This window comes from Lepidochelys kempii, chromosome 7, assembly GCF_965140265.1.
Source record: "Lepidochelys kempii isolate rLepKem1 chromosome 7, rLepKem1.hap2, whole genome shotgun sequence".
NCBI classification, from domain to species: Eukaryota; Metazoa; Chordata; order Testudines; family Cheloniidae; genus Lepidochelys; species Lepidochelys kempii.
Genome location: NC_133262.1, coordinates 51,188,657 through 51,216,220, shown reverse-complemented (window position 1 = coordinate 51,216,220; position 27,564 = coordinate 51,188,657). Strand labels below are relative to the sequence as shown.

Sequence of the window (27,564 nt, the reverse complement as noted above, 5' to 3'; positions counted from 1 at the left end):
GTGGTTTCAAGTAATAACAGACAGAACAAAGTAAGTTACCAAGCAAAATAAAACAAAACATGCAAGTCTAAGCCTAATGCATTACGAAACTGTTTACAGGTAAATCTCACCCTCAGAGATGTTCCAGAAAGTTTCTTTCACAGACTAAACTCCTTCCTTGTCTTGGCCCAATCCTTTCCCCAGTATTGTCCTTCTTAGTTCCAGCAGGCATCTTAGGTGAAAAGTTGGGGGAGGGGCGGTGGTCAGTGTTTGGCTCAGAACAGTCAGGTGACATTGGCTGGTGGTGTTTTTTTCAGGACAGTCAGGAGGGGGGGTTAGCAGCTGGTGTTTGGTTCACGACAATGCGGGGGGACTGGTGGACAGTATTTGGCACTGGATAGTCAAGAGGGAGGTTTGGGCGGGGTCAGTACTTTGCTCAGGATAGTTGGGGTGGCTGGTAGCTGTTGGTTTGCTCAGGGATGCAGAGGGGCTGGTTTGTGCCAGGCGCTGCTGTCCCGTGCATTGTGAGCCAGTTGGCGAAGCCTGTTTGTTAGATTTTAAAGCTAAAATCCAACTGGCACCTCAGCAGATTCCTCCCCTGCATGCCATTCTCCGCACCTCTGGCCTGAGCCACAGCCCTTTGTGTTGGCAGTGCCCACATGGCTCTTCCCGTTTTCCAGTCACTGCTCGGTGTAGTGAACGACACAGGTCACGGCTGGCCCCTTATACCCTCTGCTCTCCTCTAGCCGGGCCTGAATGGCAGCGAATCCTGCACTTAACTTGGTGCCCCTTTTACCCAGGATGACTTCACTTCTGTTGGGTGGGACCAAGCCTCCTGGCTCTGGAGTTGTCCTGGCAGGACCCCTCAGTGTGCCAGCCCCTTTAGGCTCTTGCTGCCTAGGGTAAGACACGCAGCTTCACCACCACCTGGGTCCGACCCTTGGAGCCTCTAACCCCCGTTTCTGTGAGCTCCCTGCAGCAAGTAGTTCTGTGATGGGCACTGAGGGAGACCTGCACTCCCAGAGGAAGCACTGCACCCCCGGCACTGTGGTGACTTAGACAGCGCGGTAGAAGCAGGAGGGTTTATTGGGTGTCTGGGACCCTATGCAGATGGTCCTTGGTTAGTGCACAGAGTAGAAAGTTACAGCCTGGCCCATTCTAGATGGCCTGTCCGCAGAGGCTGTGCTGGGCGGACTCGAGGGGGCGGGCAGTGCCCGTTCAGACCCAGTGCAGGGGGAAAGTGTGTGTGTGGGCAGGGGAAGCTGTGTCCACTCAGACCAAGGGGGGGCGGTGCCTGCTCAGACCCAGCGGCGCGCTCCGGTGCTGCTGTTGAAGAGGTAATCCTGACCTGTAACTTGAGATAGAAAGCACGGTGCACGTCATCCTGGGCAGGGCCCACCTCCCTCTTGGGCTCTCGCCAGGGTCAGCCACCAGGCTCTGCACACAGGCTGTGGGGCTGGAAGGGCTGTAACGTGGGTGGGGACATGAGCGACCAAAAGGGGCCAAGTGGGAGTGGCACTTTGTCCCTGCCCCAAGGGCCCGCGCTCAGATGTGGCATGGCCGCCCCTGTGGTGCCATGGGGCAGGCAAGGGCTCAACTATCTTAGTGCCCCAGATGTGCTCAAGTTCTCCAAAGTAGGGGGGTGACGGGCCCTTTGCCCACCCCTACCCACATGCACAGCTGTTCCCTGACAGCCCAAGAGGGGGCAAGACTCTGGTATGGGGTGGCGCCTCGCCTGCAAAGCCCTGGTTCCAGCCATGCCCTCTTGCTTAGTGGGGGAGGGCAGGGAGCTGGCACTCCAAGGAAGGAGGTGTTGGAGGGCAGGGGGCCAGCACTGGCTGGGAGGAGGTGGGGGGAAGCCAGGGGGCCTGGCACTGGCTGAGAGGAGGTGGGGGAGGGCCGGGAGCCTGCACTGGCTGGGAGGGAAGGGGGCTGGCACTGACTGGCAGGAAGTGGGGGAGGGCAGGGGATGGCACTGGCTGGGAGGAGGTGGGGGAGGGCAGGGGGCCTGCTCTGCCTGGGAGAGGGCCAGCACTGGCTGGGAGGAGGGGGTGGAATGCAGGGGGCTGGAACTAGCTGGGAGGTGGTGTGGGGAGGACTGGCTGGCAGGAGGTAGGGGAGGGCTGGGGCTGGCACTGGCTGGCAGGAGGTGGGGGAGGACAGAGGGCTTGCACTGCACTGTCTGGGAGAAGGGGAGATGCAGGGGGCCAGCACTGGCTGGTAGGCAGTGGGGGAGGGCTGGGGCCTGGCACTGGCTGGGAGGACGAGGGGAGGTCAGGGGGCTGGCACTGGCTGGGAGGAGGTGGCGGGAGGGTAGGGGGCCTGCACTGGCTGGGAGGGGTGGGAGGGGAGTGGAGGGGCACAGCACTGGCTGGGAGGAGGTGTGGGGAGAGGAGGGAAGGGGGCTGGCACTGACTGGCAGGAGGTGGGGGGAGGGCAGGAGCCTGGCACGGTCTTGGAGGAGGTTGGGGAGGGCAGAGGGCCTGCATTGGCTGGAAGAAGAGGGTAGAATGTAGGGGGCCGGAACTGGCTTGGAGGAGGTGGGGGAAGGGCCCCGGCCTGGCACTCACTGGGGTCCTGGGCACGGCCATCAAACTGCTCCTGCTGTGGAGAGAAGAGCAGAGAGCGGCTGTTCAGTGCAGAGCCCCAAACTCCACCTGAGAGCCAGAGCTGTACGGATAAGGCAACACCGACTTCCCCCAGCAGGGGGTGCTGTGAAAGTGGGGCAGGCACACTGGGGGGCACAGCCAGCAGGGGGTGCTGGGGGAGCAGGGCAGGTGCACTGGAAAGCAGAACCAGCAGGGGCTGCTGGGGTGCGGGTCAGGCACACTCGGGGGGACAGCCAGCAGGGGGTCCTGGGGGAGCAGGGCAGGTGCACTGGAAAGCAGAACCAGCAGGGGCTGCTGGGGTGCGGGTCAGGCACACTGGGGGGCACAGCCAGCAGGGGGTGCTGGGGGAGCAGGGCAGGTGTACTGGAAAGCAGAACCAGCAGGGGCTGCTGGGGTGCGGGTCAGGCACACTCGGGGGGACAGCCAGCAGGGGATGCTGGGGGGCGGGGCAGGCACACTGCGGGGACAGAGCCGGCAGCGGGCGCTGGGGGCAGGGCAGGCAAGCAGGGGAAGGTGCCCAACTTCTTGGGGGAGCTGTCATGGGCCATGCCAACTGCAGGCTGTGCCAGGCTCGGGGGGCGAGGTGGCAGTAGGGGCCTGGCAGGTGCACAGGCTGGGTGCAGTGCTCTGGGGACAGCCTTGGCAGGGCTCCTGCCTGGCACATGCTCGGATGAGGAGTCTGTACCAAGCTGAGGATGCTGGCGCGGCCTGTCTCCTTGTCCAGCTCTCCCGGGGCTGTGTTGTTCTTTGCCACATGTGGGTCTGACAAGGCCCTGAGGGGAGTGAGAGGATAGTCAGGGCATGGACCCCAAAGAGCCAGGCACCTACCACCTGTGCTGGCATGTGCCCCTCCCACAGCCTGAGCACCCTCTGCTGGATGCCAAGGCACTGTAGCTAGGCACTGGAGCTCCCAGCCTGGCAGCGGGGCAGCCCCTGCCATCAGTGCCTTCAGGATACGGAGCACAAGGAGCTTCCTCGGGTGAGGCTTGGGTCCCATGCCAGGCAACAGGCACCATGGCAGGCTGTGGTGCACACGGCTGGTCATTCTGAGAGGGGCATAGGGAAACAGCATGGTGCGGTAGGGTGCCAAGCCCCCCAGGAGCTGCAGGGCCCTATGGGAGGCAGGTGCCATTCATTGTGGGGCTGTCCCAGCCTCTGCTCTAGCAGGGCAGCCTAGCACTCAGTGCCCACATGTGGCCAGAGCTAGCTCTCAGGTCTCCAGCAGCACAGCACCCCTACCATGGCAAAGGGTCCAGGGTCAGTGCCAACCCATGGCAAAGGCGCAGCCCCTCCCAGATTGATCTGCTGTCTACCAGCAGTCCCAGCTTAGCATGTCTAGCCCCAATGTGGCCCAGCCCCGGAGACGGAGCGGACCTCCCCCCCCAGAAGGATACCAATCAGCTCTGTGTTCTTGGGGAACCAGGGCGCAGTATCCAGCCTGTCTGACTCATGAAGGACACCCCCTCGCCCCAGCCTCTGTTTGAACCAAAACCGATCGGAGGAAAGATTTAGGGCTTGGCTACACTTACATTTTATAGCACTCTAACTTGCTGGCTCGGGGGGGAGCATGTGTGTGTGAAAAATCACCCCCCTGAGCGCAGCAAGTCAGAGCGCTTTAAAGTGCTAGTGTAAACAGGCTCAAAGCACTGGGAGCCGTGCTCCCAGTGCTCAGAGCTAATCCGCTCATGGAGGTGGATTACCAGCATTTTGACAGTTTCCAGGGTAGCCATGCCCAACAGAGAGTAATGAAAAGGCAGTGGGAGACACACCTAAACCCCTCCTGACAAGGGTGACAGTATTAAGGCAACTCCCCTAGCCTCAGCTGCATCAAAGATGGGACAGGGAGACATCTTCATTAGCATACAGAATGAAGAACAGATTACCACATTGAACTCTGGGACCAGAAAAGCAGGGGAGCACTGCATCACGGGGGATCCCTGCTTCAGATGTTAATGAACCCACGCCTGCACACACCCAGCTCAGCAGTTATCAGACCAATTCTAGTAATGAATCCTTGATTGACATCCAAAATACTGAAGCTGCCAAATTGCATTGTAAACTCCCTTGAATGAACACCACCCATAGCCAGGAATGATCAGTTCCTATTGTCTAGCCTAAAGAAAACCCTTGAGGCATTAGTATACCCATAAACAAATCTAGTGTTCTCCCTTGAACCACAGTTCCCTACAAAAACCCCTACTCACACTCAAGTACGTGTTCTGATGCCTGGATCCAAACTCTGTATGAGTTCCACTGGGACTACTTCTCCTGCCTGATTGTGCTGGGGGCTCTGCCTCTCTCCAGCACTCAGGACCCTGAGCTACCACCATCACCTGGGAACCCCGACCAGTTCAAGCTTCATGGAGTGGTAAGACCCCAGCTCGCTCTCTCTCTGTTTTCTTTTCTACCTCAGGTATAACTTTTTAACCCTGACTTGTTTGATTAGGCATAGTTTTCTATACCTGACTTTTGTAATCTTTAATAATGTAACTGTTGTGTTTGTTTAGGCTCTCCTTGTGTAGTTATCACTATTATTCAATATATAACTTTTATGGTTAAGCTGGTTGCTTCCCTCTGTCTCTCTCTGAACTTTATTCTTTTGTTTTTTTGGCTCCCCCATTTACTCTGCAGCAACGCTCCTCTTACCTAAGCTAAAGATCCCTGTAGCGCCCAAAAATACTGTGGGGTTTGCTCATCAAGTGGGTTACTACTTTTCAATTGTAACGTGAAAGTGGGGATAAGGACATGCTGAACCTGTGACATATGAGGGTGGCAGCCTGGAAGTGCTGTTTGACCCAGCCTGCTCAGGTGTACTCTATTCCAGTGCGGTACTTGTGGCTTGGAAGTGCTGCTTGGCCCAGTCTATTGAGTCCAGGGGCATAAAAGGGTGGCAGCTTGGAAATCCTGCTTGACCCAGCCCACTGAGTCCAGGACCATAAAAGGGGTCAGCTTGAGGGTGCTGATTGACTTGGTCCATTCAGACTTGCTCTGTTAATGTGTATGTGTGTGTGTTCATCTGATTCTGGGGCTGGAGGAGCCCAGTCCTGGGGAACCTAGGTCCTGAAGGATAGTTCCCTTGAGAGGGGACTTGCAGAAGGGAGAAGTAGAGCTCCTTTTGAAAACACAAGTGACATAAGCAGTACATTGATAGAATTATAGACACCTCCCATCCCCAAAGAGTAACCCTAATAAATGAACATACCCCATAGTAACGGGCAAATCTGGTAACAGGAAGGGCCCTGGCCCAGGACTGGCTCCAATGGGGTCCCCAACACCCAGCTTTAGGGCTGGGTCCCCTACGCTTCCTCAGGCTGGGCCAATGCCCCAATGGTGCCCAGGGGTGCGTGGAGAGGCTCTCACCTGTCCTGTAGGAGTGGCTGCGCTGACTTGCCCGGAGCAGACCTGCAATGAGGAGCACAGGGGAGTGGGGAAGGGCAGGGGTCTGCGCCCCTGTTGCCCTACGGGTCAGGAGCAGGTGGGCTGCTGCCCCTGGCAGAGCCCTGAAAGCCCCTCCTAACCAGGTGGACCCTGGCCATGGCAGGGTGTGTCCTGCCTGGCAGCCCTGCCCACGCCACCCTGCATGTCAGCACTCACCTGCACAGGAGTTTCCAGGCCAGCCACGCCAGCACCACCAGCAGCAGCGCCACAGAGACAGTCAGCACCACCACAAACCAAGGCGAGGGTGCCCAGAACCACTCGGTGTGGGTGACGACTAGCGGCCCCTTCCGCAGGGTCTGCCAGCAGAGAGCAAAGTGATGGGAGGCCTGGCAAGATGGGGTGTGGGCATGGTGGGCAGGGAGCTCTGCGGGCTGTGGGCAGCAGTTTCATGGGACAAAGCAGCTCAATGCACTTGCAACACGGGGCACTGGGCCCCAGCGCAGCTTGGGGCACCATGTCACAGGAGGGCTGCATAACCTCCCTGTGCCCAACACCCTGCCAGAAAAGGGGGGGCCAGGAAAGTCTGGCACAGTGTAGGCTCTAGGGTGACTCCAGGACACAGACTGGAGCCCTAGGAAAGGAGACTACCCCCACCCCCACCCTCACCCACCCCAGCACAAGCTCAGGTCAGCCCAGTCTGCCAGCGGGTACCTCAACCACAGGCTCATCCCTGTCCCCTTGCCAACGCCGGGGGCCGTGCCCACAACAAATGGGGATAGGAGCAGCCCTCCAGAGGGGACATGGACGGGGCGGGAAGCAGAAACCATGGGGCAGCCAGGTTGGGGGGCTGGAACAGGCTGGGGGTGGGGGAGTTACCCTGGGCCATAGGGCTCCCTCAGGAGAACAGAGCAGGCTGATGGGGGGGATGAGTTGGGGGCACCCCAGAGCTCCCTGGCTCACCGTGTGCATGGTGGTGGTGCTGGGCGTGGCAGTGGCCCAGGGTGTCACATGCACAACCAGCGTGGCTGTGGTGCTGTGGCGTGGCGCACTGAAGCTGTCTGTCACCTCCACCAGCAGCTCGAAGGTACGGGGCTCATTGATGCTGTCGGGTGGGTCGGAGAAGGCAGAGTGCAGCAGGGTGCTGCCCGCCAGACGGAAGTGCCCATTGGTGTTGCCTGGCAAGGAAAGGCCTTGATGAGCCTGGGCTCCACCGCCCATTGGGGTAGCAGTGGGGAGGGGATGCTGCCCCACACCCTGAGTGCGGAGAGCCCCCACCACAGAGCCCCCTTATTTCCACTGCAGACACTACCTCCGAGGCCCTGCCAGGTCCCCACAGAGTGCGAGTGAGCCATGAGCCCCTACGAGCCCCAAACCCAGCCTCCTCCCTCCCCCCCTGACAGGTAAGGTAGGGGCACAGAAACACCCAGTTATGCCCCAGCCTCCCCGCCCCCCCCCGGGCTAGGCCAGAGGCATAGAGACGCCCTCCCCCAACAGGTAGGGCAAGGGCACAGAGATGCCCAGCTCCCCCTCTCAGGGCTACGCCATGGGCATGGAGATGCCCCGCTCCCTCTCCAGGGTTAGGCCAGGGGCACAGAAATGCCCCCCTGCCCTGTGCTAGGCCAGGGGCATGGAAACGTGACCCACTCACCTCCCACAAGGGTGTAGGTCAGGGGCAGCATGGTGCTCTCATCCTTGTCGGAGCACTGCAACTGCGCGAGGGGCAGGCTGGGGTCCCGGGTGGAGTAGATGAAGAACTCCTGGAAGGGGGGCATGCAGCGCGGGGGCTGGTCGTTGGTGTCCTGGGGGCACACAGAGGCCTGTGCTGGGAACAGCCACCCCAGGGCTGTGGCGTGGGTGGCATTGCAGTGGCACTCGGGGCCCAGGGCGGGATCAGAGTTCCCCAGGCTAGGCAGGTCAGCCCCGGGCCAGGGCAATGGGCCATCCCTGAGCCAGGCACATTCCCAGCTCTCCTTCCTGCGAACTAGGCCGCAGGACAGGACCTAGGCACCAGGGCAGCATGACATCCCAGAAACACAGTGATAGCACGCTAAGCCAGGGCACTGCCCTCTGTTGGCAGGGCCAGAGCAGTACCATGTGTGTCACAACCCTATAATGTGCTCGCAACCAGCTTGGATTCACCTCTCACTCCTGCCAGGCAGATCTGTGCTAGAGGAGGGAGGTGGGGTGGGAGCCCCATTGCTGGTGGGCACAGGCAGGGCCGCACTGGGCAGTACCCTGCGGCACCCCAGGGGCAGCCCCATTGCAGGTGGGCACGGGCAGGGCCACACTGGGCAGCACCCTGTGGCACCCCAGGGGCAGCCCCATTGCCAGTGGGTGTGGGCAGGGCCACGCCGGTAGCAGCCTGTAACCCATGTTTCTATTGGTTCCACCGAAGAGCTGTGGATGGCACAGTGCCCATGGGCTGCTTCTTCCCTGCCCCCCAGCTTCTATCAAGCCCACCGTGGGGGGCAGAGGGGCCCCATGCTGCTCTCTGTCTCTGGTCAGAGCTGGGGAGCTGGCTGCCAATAGACTGGGTGGGCTGGGCCCCGAAGCTGTGAAGAGCCCATCCCTGCACAGCACCACCACAGCCTCCTGCAGCCTCATCACCAGCCTGGTCTGGCCTCTCCACCCACCGGGGTTCCCATCACAGCCACATGGCAGAGCCTCATCCCTCCACTTCAGGAGGCAGGCAAGTCCGTGAGCCCCCCCGCGCACCGGGCATAGGTTTACAGAGGGCTCCCGGCTGGGCCTTTGGCAGGGTTGGCCGGGGACGCCAGGGCTCTAGGTGCCTGGCTGCTGTCATGGCTCATGGGAAGAGTGGGCTGATTCGAGAGATAACCAGGGAGGCTTCCGCAGAACTACCCCCACACCCCCTACCTGAGCACTGTGGAAAGGCAAAGCACCCCTGTGCTAATAAAGAGCACGCTGCCCTCCTGTGGCCAGGGGCTGAACCCAGGCATCCAGGGCTCCTAGCAGATACCTGCACGGGATTTGATCTGTTTTCTCCTTGGAATCCTTGGAATGGCACAGACCGAACCGCCAGGCCGAGGACAGGCTTAGCTGGCAGAGCAAGCGCTCCAGAATTAGGGAACGCCAGAGTTAAGGTGGCCTGAGTAACCTTAACCAGACCCCTGGTGCACATGCATTGTGGGACCGGCCCCGGGGCTGGCCAGGAAGCGCGCAGCGGAGCATCACCTGCACTTGGATGGTGATGTCACACAGTGCACTGCGCTGGTGATGTGGGTCTGCATCATTGGCCATGTCCCGCAGCTGCACGGTCAGGATATAGACCTGCTTGCTCTCGTAGTCCAGGGGACTGAGCACATGAATTTCACCTGCATGACATAGGAGCAGCAATGCAGAAACATCCTGTGGAGACACCCACAGCGTGGGCTCCTCAAGAGAGGGACTCAGGGTCCAGGCTAGGGTCAGGTGGGGAGGGGGCTGCCTGGAGGGCAGGGTGGGGGAGCAGTGGAGGGGTAAGTGTGGTTGTGGGGTAAGGGGTCAGGGTGGGGATGGAGTAACGGGGGCGGGTGGAGGGAAAACGGGTGGGTGGGGTAATGGGGGTGGAAGCAGGGCATGGTGGGGGTGGGGTAATGGAGTCAGGGTGGGGTGGGGCAACGGGGGCAGGGCAGGGCGGGGCAATGGGGTCAGGGCAGGGTCGGGTAATGGGGTCAGGGCGGGGATGGAGCAACGGGGCGGGTGGAGGGGTAACAGGGGCAGGACAAGGTGAGGGGGGTAATGGGGTCAGGACAGGGATGGAGTAATGGGGCGGGTGGAGGAGTAACAGGGGCAGGGCAGGGTGGGGGAGGGGTAATGGGGGCGGTTGGAGGAGTAAGGGGCAGGGTGGGGGAGGGGTAATGGGGGCGGGTGCAGGGGAACAGGCTCAGGAACAGGTGGGAGAGGCTAGCACAGGCCCATGCAGACTGGCATGGTGGCTTACCGGTCCGGGGGCCAATGTAGAAGGCAGGCGGGCTGGCACCGGTGCCCCCAGCAATGCTATACTCAATGTTGTCGAAGGGGTAGTCAAGGTCCGTGCCATTCACCCGGCCCACTGTGTCGCCGAAGGCAGCATCCTCTGGCACACTGAACATGGCACTGGCTGGGCACGCAGGTGAGTGCTCGTTCTTCGGAGTCACCGTCACCAGCACAGGCACATGGGCTGCATCACAGAGGCCGGGGGGATCAACTATGTGGGGCCGGGTTGTCTGGGGATGGAGGGTGTGACGAAGTGGGGATTTTCCCTTGTTCTGTTGTGTGTGAGTCTTACTGTTGAGCCTATGTGAGTTTTACTGTTTTGCATGAATACTGTGTGTGCCTCAGTTTCCCTGTGTGCTGCACCAATACCTCGGTGGTGGGAATAGGGGTCTGTGACTTTGGCAGAGACCTGTGGGGCAGGTAAGGCTGCTCCAGCTGTCTGCATATATGCTATGACCAGTGCCCTTCGTAACCTGGGACCCAGGAAGGGGGCGCCGCCAGGTGACACCTTTTGCCCAGGAAGCAGGACAAAGGGGAGGAGAAGGCCCAGGACTCCCCAAGATGGACTTGGCTGAAAGTCACTGATTTCTGTGCTAACAAGTTCTGTTCTACACTGTGTTCCTGTCGACTAATAAACCTTCTGTTCTGCATGCTGGCTGAGAGTTACGTCTGACTGCGGAGTTGGGGTGCAGGGCCCTCTGGCTTCCCCAGGAGCTCTGCATGGGCAGACTCGCTGTGGGAAAAGCACGGTGTGGAAGAGGATTCTGAATGCTCCAAGGTCAGATCCAGGAAGGTCAAAGCTGGGTAAACTTCTTGCCCCGGAGACAGTATGGTCAGAGAGAAGAGGGTCCCCCAGAGTCCTGACTGGTTTCACAGGGAGTAGTTCCAGAGCATTGCCCAGTGACTCCGTGACAGAGAGGACCAGCCTCCAGGGCCAGGCTATCTGGGGATGGGGAGGAAACAGCTCCCGGGGGCCGGGCTATGTGAGGGGACCAGCCCCCAGGGGCTGGCCTGTCTGGGGTCGGTGGGTAGATCAGTCCCCCCCAGGCCAGACTGTCTGGGGGTGTGTGGGGACCATCCCCTGGGGCCGGGCTGTCTGGGGATAGGGGAGGGATGGGGGGCTGTCTGGGAATGGAGGGGAACAACCCCCCCACACACACACCCACACACCCGGGCTGGGCTCTTGGGGGCTGGAAAGGGTGTTTTTTGCTGACAGCTCCGTGGGCAGTAAAGAGGGGCCTTGCGACCCCACTGTATTCTGGAAGTTGTGTCCCCTATGGCTGCACTTTCTGGCTAAGGGTTACACTGGGATTGGTGCTGCCCTCAGATACCTGGAGCTGCCCAGCACCCACTGCCCCTGCCCTGCCTGTACGACTGGACTGAGGGGCCTGGGCCAGGCCGGGGGTCAGCAGAGCGGGGGCACTCACTGCTCAGGGGGGGCTGCCCGTTGTCCGTCACCAGGATGGTGGCCACGTACTGGAAGCGGGCACTGGCAGCTGAGTCGTAATCCAGGGTCTCGTTGACCTGCGGGATTCAAACCCAGGCAGCTCGGATTTGCAGGGGTTGGACACTGAAACTCCACAGCCAGGGCTGCCCACTGAGCCTTGCCACCCCATGCCTCCCCCTGAACCGCACATGAGCCCTGCTGGGGAGAGAACCCCGAGTCCTGGCTCCCAGGCCCCTTCCCTCCCCACTCTAACCACTAGCCCGCACTCCCCTTCCAGAGCTGGGGATAGAGTCCAGGAGGCCTGGCTCCCAGCCCCGCTCCCCCAGTTCTAACCACTAGCCCCCATCCCCCTCCCAGAGCTGGGGATAGAGCCCAGGCAGTTCACAGCTGAGCTCCCTGCGGGTTGCCAGGTGGGGCAGTCCGGATCCCACAGACCAGGCCCCAGCAGTGCCCCATGGTGCCCTGCTGGCTGCAGAAGGCGCTGGCACTGGTCGGGTGTGCCCTGCCCTTGCCCGCTGGGCTCACCTGCAGCTGTGGGCCCTGCATGCGGAAGCTGTAGCGCGAGTGCTGGTCACCCTCCACCTGGTAGCGCAGGGAGCTGTTGCTGGCATCTGGGTCCGTGCATGTCAGCATCACGAGAGTCCAGCCGATGGGGGTGTCCTCAGGTACTTGAGCCCTGGCAGAAGGAGGGCAGGGGTAACCAGTGGGGGAAGGGGCCAACAGGACTTGGGCAAAGGGAGGGGGACTCTCTCCTGCCCTTGTGCCAAGCGTGCCCTCTGCAGCCTTGCCACACTATGGCCAGCACTCAGGGTCCGTCTGCATGACACTTCAACCAGGGCCACCTGCAGCTAGGATCTCACCTTGCCCCAGGGGCAGCAGCCCCTTCCACAAGGGGAGCTACAGGGACCTGGCCAACGTTGCAAAGTAGAGTGTGTCACAGCTGGGGATAGAACCCAGAATTCCTGGCTCCATGCCCCTGCAACCCCCACCCACTAGGCCTCACTGCCCTCCCAGAGCCGGGGCAGAGCCCGGGGCAAAATCTGGCTCCCAGCCGTGCTGGGGGGTGGGGGCAGAGAGCCTTACAGCAAGACAGCGGGGGAGCAGTGGGGTGCCAATGTGTTGGTGGGGAGCACGGTGATGTTGAGGCCCATGATGTCGCTGTCGCTGGGGTGCAGCATGTCATAGGCCCGCACCAGAAGCTGGGTGTGCGCCACTTCTGGGGAGCGCTGCAGGTCCAGTTCGTAGGTGTTGCGGAGCTCGCCAGTCACTGCCGAGGACAGGAGGGTGTCACCATGTGCCCAGCACCAGGCTGGGGCCTCTGCAGCCCTCGGCACCCCCAGGCAGGGACAGGGACTGAAGGGAAGGGCTGCTCTCAGGGAAACTTGCCAGCGTCACGGCCCCACCATGTTAGGGGGTGGGGGGGCAGAGACATGTCTGTGGTCATGCTCCTGGCACGTTATGTGGTAGGGCAGAGACATGTCCCTGGCCATGGCCTTGCCACAGTGGTATTGGGGGATCCCAGAGATGCCCCCCAGCCACGGCCCTGCCACAATATTGGGGGATCTCAGAGATGCGTCACCGCCCTGCCATGCTATGAGGGAACCCCAGGGCCATATGCCCGGCCTGGGGCAGCAGCGTGGCTCACCTGTATCAATGGTGTAGAGCCCATGAGCAGCCGGGGCGATGATCTCGTAGCGCACATTGTTCCCCTGGGCCTGGACCTGCGTGACAAGCTGCATGGCGCCTCTCTTCTCCAGCACGGCCACACTGCGCCACGCTGCCCTGCCCACCACATGGCAGAGGTCAGCCCAGCTACCGCCGGCCTTGCCACCATCAGGCACCCACTCAGCCCCTGCCCCAGGCACCCTTGTCCCCCTCACGGCCCCCAGCAGGACGGGGCTGCCACGCGCTGTCCAAGAGATGCCCCGCCGGCATGGCTGACAGATCTGCTGCCCAGCTGCACTGCACTGCCTGCGTCAGCCCTCTGCTGCCTGCCCCTCCAGGCCTAGCCCTGCGCCCTACGCCTGGGAACTTTACCCTGCACCCCACATCCCTGCCCCCTGCACCCTTGTGCCCCAAAGCTGCCCCCTCTGCCCTAATCCTGGGAACATTAGCCCACACCCCTGCCCTCTGGTCCCCCAAATCTTCCCCCTATGCCCTGGGAACATCTATCTCCCTGTGCCTGTGGCAGCTCTGTGCCACACATCCCTGCTCTCTGTGCCCCAAATACCTTTGCCCCACACCCCTGCCCCTGAGCACATCACCCTGCACTGCACACACCCCACACCCCAAATCCCCATGCCCTACAACTCTGCCCCCTGCACCCTAAGCCCTGGGAACATCATCCTGTGCCCTCACCCCTGTGCCCCAAATTCCTGCTCCTGTGCCCCTCACCCCTGTCCCCTGTGTAGTAGTAGGATTTATTGTTTGTATTTTGTATAATTTAGAATGAAGGATAAAGAATAATAAGATAATAGTGTAGCCATGATTGTTTTTCTTCTGCATTGCAATTTGATGTTCCTGTTCAAAATGTTCTGTGTAAATCAATTCTGTTTTGTGTGTGAATGAGGAATGTGTGTGTTAAGAGATAAGTGTGAAGGCCCTCACCGAACCAGACGTTCTAGGGAGGATCCTAAAACAGATGCAAGGGTGCTAGAAGGATGCAACACACCCCTACTGAAATGTCAGAGGAGGGCAGATTGATGACTCTAAAGATGAGACAAGCACCTATCAATGGGGACAGGATAGCTGTGATCAAAACCAGCATGGGATAACTCCCTGAGAGACTTGATGAAAGAACAAGATAAAGGATGAGAAAAACAATTTAAGAAAACAAGCACTTGTCAAACAACAATTGATTATAGCATGACGGTGCAAAACTCATTGGTCCCAATGAAGGAAAATCACTATATATACAGGGTGCCTTGCCATGAAACTTTGGGTTCATCCTGCCAAGACTTCCCCAGAGCATCATGTCGCAACCAGCAGAACCCGGCTCCTCCCTACCCATAATCAACCTAGGGCCATTAGATTGATCCGGACTGTGGACTGGTAACTATAACGTCGACTTGCGGGACAGAATGTGTGTGTGTGTGATTGAATGCATATGCTAATTGTTGTATCTTCAATAAATGCGGTGTATTGCCTTTTCCCCTGAAAAAGAGCTTGTGTGCTTCTTATAAGCATAACACCTGCACACATCACCCTGTGCTCCACACTCCCGCGCCCCAAATCCCCAGGCCCTACAACTCTGCCCCCTATGCCTTGGGAACATCACCGTGTCCCCCAAATACCTGCACCCCACAGCACTGCCCCTGTGCACATCACCCTGTAACCCACACCCCCTGTGACATAGTGGGGATTTTCTTTTGTTGTTTTGTATATGAGCCTATGTGAGTTACTATTTTGCATGAATATTGTGTGTGCCTCAGTTTCCCTGTGTATTGCACCAATGTCTAGGTTGTGGGAATATGGGTGTGTGACTTTTGCAGGGGCTGCTCCAGCTGTCTCCATGGATGCTATGGCTGCCCCTTTGTAACCTGAGACCCAGGAGGGGGATGCAACCAGGTGACTCTTGGCCCAGGAAGCGAGACAAAGGCTGGAGGAGGAGCAATGGGCAGTGCAGGGGTCAGGCAGTTGGAAGCGAATCAGTCTGGCTGGCTGGAGGCAGTATGCTCAGAGAGAGGAGGCATGCTCCCCCAGAGTCCTGGCTGGCTTTGTATGGAATAGTTCCAGAGCATCTCCCTGGTGATTCCGTGATGACTGGTGTCAGAGGTGGGATAAACTGCACCTCGTGGACAGAGCATCCTGCAGTACGTGACTGGGGAGCAGTAAAACAAAGGGGGCATGCTGAAGGCTCCGAGAGGTGCAGTTCCAGGAGGTGGAGGAGCCTACGGCTTAATCCTGACAGAGAGTGGACCCCCGAGAAGGGCTGTTCCCAGGGACTGTGGGGAGCTGAAAGAGCATAGGCCTGTGAATCCATGACCATTTGGGAACACTGTGGAGATGGCCTATAATCATCTCCTTATGAAGAACATTGTAGAGCTGTGCAGAGAGAAACGGCTGCATATTGGAAAGATCACTAAGACACAGCTGATTACTCACTTGGAAGAGGAGGATTGCTCTAAGGAGCCGGTTCCTGACCCAGCTGAGGCCATGAGAGAGGCTGGGAGCAGCCAGGCAGCCCCAGGGCCCGCACTGGTTCCTGACCCAGCTGGGGGTGTGAGAGTGGCTGGAAGCAGCCAGGCAGCCCCAGGGTCCACATTGGCTCCTGACCCAGCTGGGGCCGCGAGAGAGGCTGGGAGCAGGCAGGCTGAGACCTCTGCCATCGTCCCCAACCAGCAGGGGGTCTCCACCAGCTCCCTGTTGGTGGATCTGAGACAGATGGAATTGGAGTTGAGATTGAAGGAGTCAGAGGACCATTAGAGACAGGGAAGGCATGAAGCAGAACAGCAGGAGAGACAGAGGCAGCATGAAGTGGCGATGGTTGAGCTGAGAGGCAGAGGAACCAGTCCGGGGTGAGTGGGGATAGACCCCGGGGTGCCAATTCTGCAGGGAACCTCGACACTAAATTGCTGCCCCAGGTTAAGGAGCGGGGAGAAGTAGATGCCTGTCTCGCTGCCTTTGGGAAGGCTGGCAATTGGAACCAGGCTGGCCCTGCGGAAAAGCTCTGGTGTCTAGCCCCCTTCCTGGGTCCCAAGGCCATAGAGCTGTTTAGTCTGATGGGCAGGGTGGCAGACTAGCTCTCACCCCTGGCCGCAGCATATGTCTGCGTGTCCTCTCCTGGGCTCAGGCCCCTAGGACCCCCAGTGGGAGTGGAAGGTGGTGGTCAATGGGGAGACATTCCTGGAGTGGCAAGATCCTGGGACAGAGAGAACTGTTGTCAGGCCCCAGGTGGTGCTGCCTCACCAGATGCTGAGGGGCTGTGTGACCTGGGTGAAGGTCCAAGGAATGAAGCCCCTCACCATGCCTGTGGCCCAGATCCCTGTACAGACAGGAGGGGTCGGGCTGGCTGGTAGTAGGGGTTCTCCAAGATATCAGCTGTGACCTCCTCTTGGAGAATGACTGTGTCTATTTGGGACAGGATCCAGGCCCTGCGGCCGAGGATTTGAATTTGAATCCAGGGAAACAATCGGCTGAGACTGAAGCAGTCAGTGAAAATGCAAAGCTCTAAGGAGCTGCTAAGCTCAGGTTACCTGCCTGTCTGTAACCAGAGCCCTGGAGTTGAGTGGGACAGAGAGATGGTCCCCACCCCACTGCACAGGGGGGAGGTGGCTCACACTGGCTCTGACCCCATTTGAGTGTGGGGAACCACAGCCAGGGCGGAACAGCTGCCAATCAGGGCTGCCTTGTTCAGAGGTGCAAATGGCCTGGGACAAGGGTACAGCAGTCTTGAGACATCTGCCTGTCATAGAGGAGAATAAGCTGCAAGGTGCCTGGGATGGGCCCTTCAAGGTCATCAAGCAGATGAATGAGGAGAACGATGTGGTGGAACTGCCCAACTGGACTCACAGCCACTGAGGGGACCAGGTCAGTATAATGGAGCTGTACTGTGACAGGAAGAGCTTCTACTGGCCATATGTGGCCAGTGGGAGAAGGGGGAAGATCCCCTAGTGGGTCTATTCCCTGAGACAGGAGCTGGCCCCTTGCTGGAATCAATTCCCCTCTCTGACCAGCTAACCCCTGCCCAGCAGGCAGAGATGCAAGAGACAGTGCATTTGTACCAACAGCTGTTTTCCAACCAACAGCTGTGTTCCAAGAGGCCTGGGCTCACTAACCAAGCTGTCCATTGAGTGGAGATGGGACCCAGCCCTCCCATCAGGTGTTTCCCATTCAGAGAAATGGGGAACACAGCACAGGCCCTGGAGGGAGAAAGGTCAGAGACATGCTGGCTTTAGGGGTGATCCAGCCATCCACCAGCCACAGGGGCCTCTCCCGTGGTGCTGGTCCCTAGGAAAGATGGGTCGATCCGATTCTGTGTGGCCTATCAGAAGCTCAATGACATCACCATGTCTGGTGCCTGCCCATTACTAGGACTGATGAGATCCTAGACAAGTTGGAGCGGGACTCGGTACCCCATCACCAGGGATCTCACCAAAGGCTATTACTGGCAGGTGCCTTTGGATCCAGATGCCAAGTTGCAACCTGCTTTTACCACCCCCTCTGGGACTGTACAAGTCCCTGGATCTACCTTTTGGCCTCAAGGAGGCGCTAGTCACCTACCAGTGCCAGATGGATCAATTACTGACGGGGATGGAGAATTTTACCCTAGCGTACATTGATGATATTTATGTCGTTAGCCAGACCTGAGAGGACCAGGTGTCCCAGGTGAAGATGGGGCTGAGTCACCTCCAGGATGCAAGGCTGACTGTAAAAGCTGGGACGTGCAAGGTGGGGATGGCAGAGGTGTTGTACCTGGGCCACAAGGTACAGAGCAGCTGCCTAAAGCCAGAGCCAGCCAATGTGGGGGCTATCAAAGACTGGCCTGCTCCCCAGACTAAGAAACAGACCCAGGCCTTTATTGGGATGGCAGAGCACTACCAGAGGCTTGTGCTCCACTTTAGCTCTGTGTCAGCTCCCATCCCTGAGCTATGCAAGAAGGGTAAGCCAGACAAGCTGGTCTGGTCTGGGCAGTGCTAGAGGGCTCTCTGCATGCTGAAGTAGGGTCTAGTCAAGGGCCCAGTGCTGGGAAACCCAGACTTTGACAAGCTCTTAATGGTGTTCACAGATGCCCCAGACACAGGGCTGGGCGCAGTGCTGAGGCAGGCCAATGCAAATGGGGAGAAACACCACATCTATACCTGAGCAGGAAGCTGCTGCCCCGGGAGCAGGGCTATGCAGCCATAGAGAAGGAATGCCTGGCCATGAAGTGGGCTCTTAAAAGGCTGCAGCCGAATCTATTTAGGTGGCACTTCACTGTGTACACAGACCACTACCCCTGCCGTGGCTGCATCAGATGAGAGGGTCCAATGCCAAGCTCCTGAGGTGGAGACTGTCCTCCCAGGATTATGAGAAGGAGGTGGTCCATCTTAAGGGGAGTACAAATGTTATAGCTGATGCTTTGTCCCGGAGAGGGAGGCCTGAACTTCTCCAGGTTGCTGGCTAAAGTGACCCCGCTCAGTTTGGTCTCGAAGAGGAGAGAGATTTGACACAGTGGGGATTTTCCCTTGTTATGTTGTATGTGAGCCTATGTGAGTCTTATTGTTTTGCATGAATGCTGTGTGTGCCTCAGTTTCCCTGTGTATTGCACTAATATCTAGGTGGTGGGAATAAGCATGTGTGACTTTTGCAGGGGATGCTCCAGCTGCCTGCACAGATGCTATGGCTGCCCCTTTGTAACCTGAGACCTAGTAGGGGGATGCAACCAGGTGACTCTTGGCCCGGGAAGCGAGACAAAGGCCAGAGGAGGAGCAATGGGCAGGGCAGGGGTCAGGCAGCTGTAAGAAAGTCAGACTTGGCTGGCTTGGGGCGCAGTGGGAGGACCAGACCCCTGGCTCTGGGCTCCCCTCCCGCCCAACATAGACTTGGCTGAAAGTCACTGAATTCTGTCTTATGCTGTGTTCCTGTTGACTAATAAACCTTATGTTTTACCAGCTGGCTGAGAGTCACATCTGACTGCAGAGTTGGGGTGCAGGGCCCTCTGACTTCCCCAGGAACTCCATCCAGGCGGACTCACTGCGGGAAGCGCACAGTGTGGAAGGGGATGCTGAATGCTCCGAGGTCAGATCCAGGAAGGTGGAAGCTGTGTAAGCTTCTTGCCCTGGAAACAGTATGCTCAGAGAGAGGAGGCTCCCCCAGAGCTTCATATGGAGTAGTTCCAGAGCATCGTCCCGGTGACTCCATGACACCACCACACCCCAAATCCCTACAATCCACAACTCTGCCCCCTGTGCCCTATGCCCTGGAAACATCACCCTGTATCCCACACCCCTGCGCTCCACACCCCTGCCCCCCAGCACCCCTGTGCCCCAAGTCCCCAAGCCCCACAACTCTGCCCCCTGTGCCCCAAATACCTGCACCTCACACCCCTGCCCCCATCACCCCATACCTCTGCCCCCTATGCCCTACACCCTGGGAACATTACCCCACACCCCTGCCTCCAGCACCCCTGTGCCCCACCCCTCCATGCCCCACACCCTGTGCCCTTACATGAAGTTGATGTGGGGGCGGTGGACAGGCAGCACCGTCACTGTCACGGCCCCACTGCAGTTTCTCCCGCTCCTGTCAGTAACCAGGATCTGCAGCCTGAACGCCTGGAGACACAGGTGCTGGGTGAGGCTGGGAGGACCCTGGCCTGGGCCATGCTGCCAGCTCTGGTGCTGCGTTGTGGGCGCATGGGTAAAGGCAGAGAGGGAGTTTGTGGGCTGGGGGCGCTGAAGCCCCATGGGCACTGATCAGCTCTCCCCAGATGGTTGGAGAGAAGGGGGAGCCCCAGAGCCATGGGGGTGCGGGGAGGGAGCCATGGCCCAGGGAGAGGAGTTGGGGTGCTTTGGGAGGGGCCTGGGGGTAGATGGAGTACCCGAGGATGGGGGGCTCTCGGGGAGGGCATGCCCCAGAAGCAGGCCTGGGGGTGACGGGCTTACCCTGGGAAGGCAGGGCTGGAGGATGCCCAAGCGGGGCCAGACCCCAGCACTCACCTGGCCGGCATGGGCTGGGATGAAGCCTGATCCTGGTGCCAGCACCTGCCCGGCGCGGTCGATGGTGAGGGGTGTGTCATTGTCTTTGATGGTGAACTGCCATGGAGAGAGGGGCTGAGCCAGAGAACCAGATCCCCCTTACCGAGACCCCCAGTCCAGAACAGCACCTCCCCCACCACTGGGCCCCTTGGATCCTCCCCATCCTCACAGCCCTCCGCTGCCACTGGGCCCTATCATATCCCCCCTGCCTCCACAGCTTCTCCCCCGCCACTGGGCCCTGGTGGATCCCCCAGCCCCCACAGTCCCTCGCCCACCACTGGGCCCTGTTGGATCCCCCTGCCCTACAGCTCCTCTCCCGCCACTGGGCCTCGGTGGATTTCCCTGCCCCCAAAGCCCCTCCCGCGCCACTGGACCGCATCGGAGCCCCCCGCCACCACAGCCCCTCTCCCGCCACTGGGCCCTGTCAGACCCCTGCCCCCTAGGCTTAGACTGTGCAGGGTCATCCCATAGCACTCGCCCGGGGATGGGAGGCCAGGCCCTGCTCCATGCTCACCCTCAGTCCGCTAGCTGGCCGCTGCAAGACCACAGTGTAGATGGGCATCAGGGGTGCCACGTCCTCTGAGACTTGCACCAGCTCCCCCACTGCAGCAAAGCACAGAGTCAGGCGGAGTGGGCTCAGAGGCTGCTCTCCCCAGCCCTGGACCCACCTCCCCTGGCTCTGCACTGGGTCCCACTGGCCAAGAGCAGAAAGAGCCAGGAGGCGAGTCCTGTTAGCACCAGAGGTGCCCGCTCTGCCCTGGAAGGGCTCCCCATCCCAGCCTGGATCCCCAACTCCCCTGGCAGCGCTGGGTACAGAGCGCTGGGCAGGCAAGAGCGCAGGGCCTGGGTGGGGCAGAGCACAGGGCCTGGGTGGGGCAGAGCACTGGGGCTGGGCGGGGCAGAATGCAGGGCCTGGGCATGGGAGAGCGCAGGGGCTGGGCATGGCAGAGCGCAGGGTGGGCCTTACCTTGGCTAGCAAACCTGGCCATGCACTGGGGGGGCCCATCCACTGTGTGGACCTGGACGAAGAGCTGGCCTTTGGCAGGCGTCTCCCCTGGGCAGGTAGCCTCCAGGGTCAGCGTGTACTGATTGACTTGCCGAGCGTCCAGCGCCGCACTGGGGCTCAGCGTGATCTAACAGAAACCCCAGCACTCAGCAGGCTCTGACACTGAGCACAAGCTACGCCAGCCTTCCCCATGCAGCAGGCCCTGCTCCCTACCCTGCATAGAATGGGGCTCCGCCTCCTCCCAATCCCACATGGAACGAGGCCCTGCCCCCAACCCTGCATGTAACAGGGCTCTGCCCCTGACTCTACGGGGCCCTGCCCCCCCAATCCCTCATATAACTGGGCCCTGCCCCCGCATGTAACGGGGCCCTGCCCCCCAATCCGGCATGCAACGGGGCCCTGCCCAGAATCCTGCATGTAACAGACCCCTGCCCCTGACCCCGCATGTCACGGGGCCCCTGCTCCCTGACTCTCATTGTAATGGGGCCCTGCCCCCCCAATCTCTCATGTAACGGGGTCCCATCCCCACATGTAACAGGGCCCTGCCCCCGCATGTAACAGGGCCCCACCTGCCCAATCCTGCATGTAATGGGACCCCACCCCCGATCCCGCTTGTAATGGGGCCCTGACCCCACATGTATTGGGGCCCTGACCCTCACCCCCACATGTAACAGGGGCCCCTGCCCTAGACCCTGCATGTAATGAGGCCCTGCCTCCCCGGCCCTGACCCCGCATGCAGCGAGGGCTCCTGTTCTGGACTCTCCAGCCTCACACCCAGCCCGCAGCCCCCTCCTAGTCCTCCTGTGTCTCCCTCTTTGCCCTCCTCTCACCCCTGGGTGCCATGCAGGGAATGGGCCTGCTCCTCACCAAGAGCAGAGCCCTGGGCCCCCTTGGCACCATGGGGAGCCTATGGTGGACGCTGTGCAGGCTCTGCTTCCTGCGGCTCTGCTGCTAGCCTGCTGTCCTGGGACCCTGGTGCCTGAGTCTTCACTGCCCAGCATCATGTGCCGCCCTCAGGGGGCGCAAATACCCCTCCCACACCCCTGGGGGCAGGGTGACGGTGCATCGGCCCTTTGTTCCCATTGCAGACGCTGCCCCCACTGAGCACAGGCCTCCAGGCCAGCCTTGCCCTGGCTTAGTGCTGACGGTGTCTGGGGTCTGCGCCTGCCAGCACGGCCCCACAGGGCACTGCCAGGCTGGGATGCCCCGCCGGCTGGGGCCTAGGTCTGTCCTCCTGGGGGTGTGGGCTGCAGCACGTACCTGCACGCTGTAGTGGGGAGTTGGGCTGGCACGGTGGGCAACGATGGATTGGTTAAAGAAGTAGGTTGGGGGGGTGCTCTGCAGGGTGAAGACAGGGGTGGGGATGCTGGTCTCGTTCTGGCAGGTCAGGTTGAACTCCACGATGATCGTGCCTGGTCCCGCACTCTCCATCACGCTCACTGTGGTGGGCAGGCCGGACAGCACTGGCACAGAGAGGCACGGAATAAGCCCGCCCAGCCCCCGCCACAGCGGGGATCCACAAAACCCCCAGATCATCAGGGACAGCTGGGTGTGTGTGGCTGCACCTGTGCCCAGGGGTGCCTGCGCGCACAAGGCCTGGGTCAGGCCACCCCACACCTGTGTGGGCTGTACAGTTAATGACAAGTGAGAAGAGGGGATAGCACTGTATGGGGATGTGGGAGGGCCAGGGGGACGGAGTGAGATGGGGACCACTGTCCAGGGCGGTGGTGGAAGAGAGGAAGCACTGTCCAGGGGTGCGGAGGGAGATGGGGAGTGCTGTCCAGGGGTGCGGAGGGAGAGGGGGAGCACTGTCCAGGTGGAGGGAGGGAGAGAGGGAGCGCTGTCCAGGGGGAGGAAGGGGGATTGCTGTCCAGGAAGACGGAGGGAGGGGGGAACACTGTCAGGGGGAGGGAGGGAGAGGGGGAGTACAGTTTGAGGGGGACAGAAGGGGAGGGGGAACACTGTCCACAGGGCTGGAGGGGGTGGGGGAGTGCAGTTGGAGGGTGTGACATTATGAGTGTAATACATCTCACTGAAAGGTGACACAGAGTCAGAAAGAGTTAATTAACTCACAGACTGACATGACCCATGGCCAAACTTTAAAGAGTTGTTAGGATCATGGGTAGTGATCAATGGCTCCATGTCTAGTTGGCAGCCAGTATCAAGCAGAGTGCCCCAAGGGTCAGTCCTGGGGCCGGTTTTGTTCAATATCTTCATTAATGATCTGGAGGATGGCATGGATTGCTCAGTCAGCAAGTTTGCAGATGACACTAAACTGGGAGGAGAGGTAGATAAGCTGGAGGGTAGGGATAGGATACAGAGGGACCTAGACAAATTAGAGGATTGGGCCAAAAGAAATCTGATGAGGTTCAACAAGGACAAGTGCAGAGTCCTGCACTTAGGACGGAAGAATCCCATGCACTGCTACAGACTAGGGCCCGAATGGCTTGGCAGCAGTTCTGCAGAAAAGAACCAAGGAGTTACAGTGGACGAGAAGCTGGATATGAGTCAGCAGTGTGCCCTTGTTGCCAAGAAGGCCAATGGCATTTTGGGATGTATAAGTAGGGGCATAGCGAGCAGATCGAGGGACGTGATCGTCCCCCTCTATTCGACATTGGTGAGGCCTCATCTGGAGTACTGTGTCCAGTTTTGGGCCCCACACTACAAGAAGGATGTGGATAAATTGGAAAGAGTCCAGCGAAGGGCAACAAAAATGATTAGGGGTCTGGAACATATGACTTATGAGGAGAGGCTGAGGGAACTGGGATTGTTTAGTCTGCAGAAGAGAAGAATGAGGGGGGATTTGATAGCTGCTTTCAACTATCTGAAAGGGGGTTCCAAAGAGGATGGATCTAGACTGTTCTCAGTGGTAGCAGATGACAGAACAAGGAGTAATGGTCTCAAGTTGCAGTGGGGGAGGTTTAGGTTGAATATTAGGAAAACCTTTTTCACTAGGAGGGTGGTGAAGCAATGGAATGCGTTACCTAAGGTGGTGGTGGAATCTCCTTCCTTAGAGGTTTTTAAGGTCAGGCTTGACAAAGCCCTGGCTGGGATGATTTAGTTGGGGATTGGTCCTGCTTTGAGCAGGGGGTTGGACTAGATGACCTCCTGAGGTCCCTTCAAACCCAGATATTCTATGATTCTATGAAGATATGTAAATGAATAGAGCTTTGAAATGCAAGCCTGCATTGTTAGAGATAGAAGGGTAACTGTTTGCTCAGGTCTTGTGGTGTTAGCAAACAAGTCTTGTCTATTACTATGGCTTTGATTCAAAGATTAAAAAAAAAAAGGAGTATTAGTATTTAGGAAGACACTTGAGTGAAATAGTATTATTGTCTATATGTCTCTTTGAAGGTTGTGGTAACCTGTATCTGAACTGTTTAATGGATAAATTACCCTATGCTAATCGCCATGATGTTTGGGAGAAGGAAAGTTAAGCCTATTGTTTTCTCAGGCCAAAAGGCTGCTGGAAATGTATAAAAACCCTGGGACATGATCCATCTTCATCTCAGATCTGCTTTGGGTTTCAAGAAGGGGAAACCCTAAGCCATAAGAATTGGGATCCCCAGTCACTAACTGGAGTCATCCTGAATATGGACATTGGACTATAACCTATGGACTATTTCTAAAGGAACATTTGGCAACTATAAACTCACAATCTCTGCTATGTATCTGGAGGGAGAGGGGGCGCACTGTCCGATGGGGTGGAGGGGGAGCACTGTTCTGGGGGTGGAGATGGAAGGGGAGTGCTGTCCGAGGGGGCGGAGGTAGAGGGGGAACACTGTCCAGGGGTGGGTGGGGGAGGGGGAGTGCAGTCTGAGGGAGAGTGGGAGCGCTGTCCAAGGGTATGGAGCGGGAGCACTGTCCGAGTGGGTGGAGAAGGGAGGGGGAGCGTAAACCTGGCATACATGCACATGGGCACCCCCGCGGACACACACACACACCTGGGTGGGCGCACGCACCCCCCCCCCCCCCGCGCACACACCTGGGCAAGCCGGGCACTAGGGCTGCTGGTGGCAGTTCCTGGCCACTCAGTTCTTACCTGTGGCACTGACGAAGGCCCCTGGAAGCAGAAGGAGACACTGTTATCTGGGATGGGTCGTGCCCATCACTGGCCAGCCAAGACTTGCGGCTGCTCCCAGGCCCTGGCACACCTCCCTGGGTGGGCACCTCCTCAACACTGATTGCACCCTGGGGAGACCCTGTCGATGCAATGGGACATTGGCTGCGCTGGCTCCCTGGGGTGGGGGACTGCTGCTGCCATGGGGCTCAGGCGGTGCTGGCTCCTTGGGGCAGGAGGGCTGCCAGTGACACAGGGTTTTGGCTGCGCTGGCTCCCTGGGGCAGAGCCATGCTCTCTGCCTTCCCTCAGCACCCTGGTAAGGGAGGCTGGCAGGTGGATTCTCCCTGTTACTGGGTGGGTGGCCCATCACTGGGTACCGAGCTGCCTACCTGTGGCACAGAGGGCCAGGAGCAGCAGGAAGGACTGGTGCCCACGTGGCCCCATGACTCCCCAAGGGGCAGTGCCGAGACTGGATGCAGCTCAGCTCAGCTCAGCTCTGCTTCTTGTTTGGGAAGCCAGAGCAGGTTGCCAGGCTGTTGCTATGGATGCTGGGCAGCGCCAGGTGCAGCACTCATACACCCGGGCCCCAGCTGCGCTCAGGGACACGCCTCCCACTCACACAGAGACAGCCCCAGCCAGGGCACCCGCCCTCAACCTGGGGTCTGTGCCTTCCACCCCATGAGCCTCCCCCAGCCCAGCCGAGCCCTGGTGTCTGCACCATCCGCCCCAGGGGCCTCCCCCCGCCCAGCCGAGCACTGTGGTCTGTGCCCCCCACCCCAGGGGCTCCCCCAGTCCAGCTGAACCCTGGGGTCTGCTTCCCCTGCTCCAGGGGCTCCCCCAGCCCAGCCCAGCCCAGCCCAGCCCAGCCCTGGGGTCTGAGCCCTCCACCCCAGGGGCTCCCCCAGCCCAGCTGAGCCCTGAGGTCTGCTTTCCTGCCCCAGGGGCCTCCCCCAGCCCTGAAGTCTGCACCACCCACCCCAGGGACCTGCACTAGCCCAGTTCAGCCAAGCCCTGGGGGCTGTGCCCCCACAACAGGGACTCTTCTCCCATGAGCACAGGTTGAGCCCTGTGATGAGGGGCCCTTCTTCTCCTCCCCTGACTGTGCCCCAGGCCCATCCAACTCCTTGCAGAGACTGCTGGGTGGCAGGTTGATGGGGAAGCTTGGGCGTGGGGCAGGCCCACACTGATCCTTGACTCCCAGAGCCCTAGGAAAGCTCTGCCCAGCCCCTGCCCTCAAGCAAGCCTCCCTTGTGGGACTGCCCGTCCCAAGTAGCCCTCTTATGGGGCCCACTACTCTCCTAGCTAGGCTGCACCAGTGCGCATGTGGGGAGGTATATAACGGGCTTGGGGCACCATGTCCCCTCCCATCAGACCAGAAGGAGCTGCCCCTGGCTAGGCCTTTGAATCAGTTCAGCTCATGCTTGGTTTTTTGGCTCCTTCCCCATCAACGCCCAGCTGGGGCGAGGCAGGGCCCTGTGGGGCTCCAGAGCCAGGCTGGCCCATGACCCTGCCACGAGCATAGGCGCCAACTCTGCACCCACCGGCAGCTGCCCGCCTCCCCGCCCCAGCTCACCTCCACTCCGCCTCCGCCCCGAGTGTGCCGTATCCCCACTTCTCCCCCTAGCTCCCAGCACTTCCCACTGCGAAACAGCTCTTTCATGGCGGCAAGTGCTGGGAGGAAGGGGGGAGGAGGGGGAACGCGGTGTGCTTGAAGAAGACGCGGGGCCGGGGCCGGGATTTGGGAAAGGAATCCAATAGGGGCAGGGAGGGGGTTGGATTGGGGCAGGGATTTTGGGGAAGGGGTTGGGATGGGGGCGGGGCAGGGGTGGGGAGGGGTCGAGCACCCACCGGCGCAGGGAAAAGTTGGCGCCTGTGGCCACAACAGACTGAGCTGTGCCCAGGAGAGGAGAAAGAGCTGGCTTCTGTAAGAGGCTGGTTGGTCTCTCTGGGGATTGAGGGATCAGAGAGGCAGAGCCCGAGACGAGGCTGGTGGGCTGCCCTGGCGTGACCAGCATGGATGATACTGAAACCTGCTGTCTAGGTGCTGGCTGAAGGATGGCCCAGGAACTCTGCACCGGACTAAGAGCACTCCTCTGTTTGAAACCGCTTCCTGGGAGCACTGCCAGTACTGCTTGGCTGCCTTAGTCCAGGCAGAGGGAACAAGTTTCTCCCAGGAATCTGTCTCAGCTGCACTCGTGCAGAGCTGATGGGGTGAAGCAGGAAGGCCTCAGTCCAGAGTCTTGGGGCCAGGAGATGGTTGTGATGAAGTGGGAATTTTCTGTAATATTTTTATGCGTCCTAGTTGTTCCTCCGTTTCCCCTCTATGTGGCATTGTTACCTATTGGGTGGAAAGGGGCTGTTTTCTCTCAGGGAAGATGGAAAGACCTAGATCTGGGTGTCGCCTGACTATCTCAGTCTTAGGTCCCATAT

General features: G+C 59.6%; 1 protein-coding gene across 6 annotated transcripts; it reads right to left on the bottom strand.

Annotated features, from left to right (window-relative positions):
- CDHR4 (cadherin related family member 4) lies at positions 1-25,625 on the bottom strand. Of its 6 annotated transcripts, XM_073352667.1 has the most exons (20): positions 25,524-25,625; positions 25,115-25,135; positions 22,333-22,535; positions 21,034-21,199; positions 20,581-20,669; positions 20,028-20,123; positions 19,540-19,643; positions 13,037-13,173; positions 12,475-12,658; positions 11,917-12,067; positions 11,372-11,468; positions 9,910-10,128; positions 9,162-9,301; positions 7,615-7,765; positions 6,927-7,141; positions 6,183-6,322; positions 5,949-5,990; positions 3,274-3,361; positions 2,550-2,583; positions 1,199-1,333 (listed from the first exon to the last, which is right to left on the bottom strand). In XM_073352667.1, the coding sequence occupies exons 1-20, from the start codon at positions 25,576-25,578 to the stop codon at positions 1,278-1,280; spliced, it is 2,388 nt and encodes a 795-aa protein (XP_073208768.1). In that variant the 5' UTR covers positions 25,579-25,625; the 3' UTR covers positions 1,199-1,277. The 6 variants fall into 6 exon arrangements, with proteins under 6 accessions (XP_073208764.1, XP_073208766.1, XP_073208765.1 ...); XM_073352663.1 differs by lacking the exon at positions 3,274-3,361 and having other exon boundaries at positions 1-1,333; XM_073352665.1 differs by lacking the exon at positions 3,274-3,361 and having other exon boundaries at positions 1-1,333; positions 7,615-7,723.
- Positions 25,626-27,564: the final 1,939 nt, after the last annotated feature.

Bases quoted from the DNA above. Each gene is read 5' to 3' on its own strand.
- CDHR4 (XM_073352663.1), bottom strand. From the start codon at position 25,578: ATGGGGCCACGTGGGCACCAGTCCTTCCTGCTGCTCCTGGCCCTCTGT. The intron at 13,174-19,539 runs GTAAGGGCACAG...TGTGGTGGGCAG, and splicing joins CGCCCCCACATCAACTTCAT to GGCAGCGTGGCGCAGTGTGG. The intron at 2,584-5,948 runs GTGAGAGCCTCT...TTCTCTCCACAG, and splicing joins CAGCCACTCCTACAGGACAG to CAGGAGCAGTTTGATGGCCG.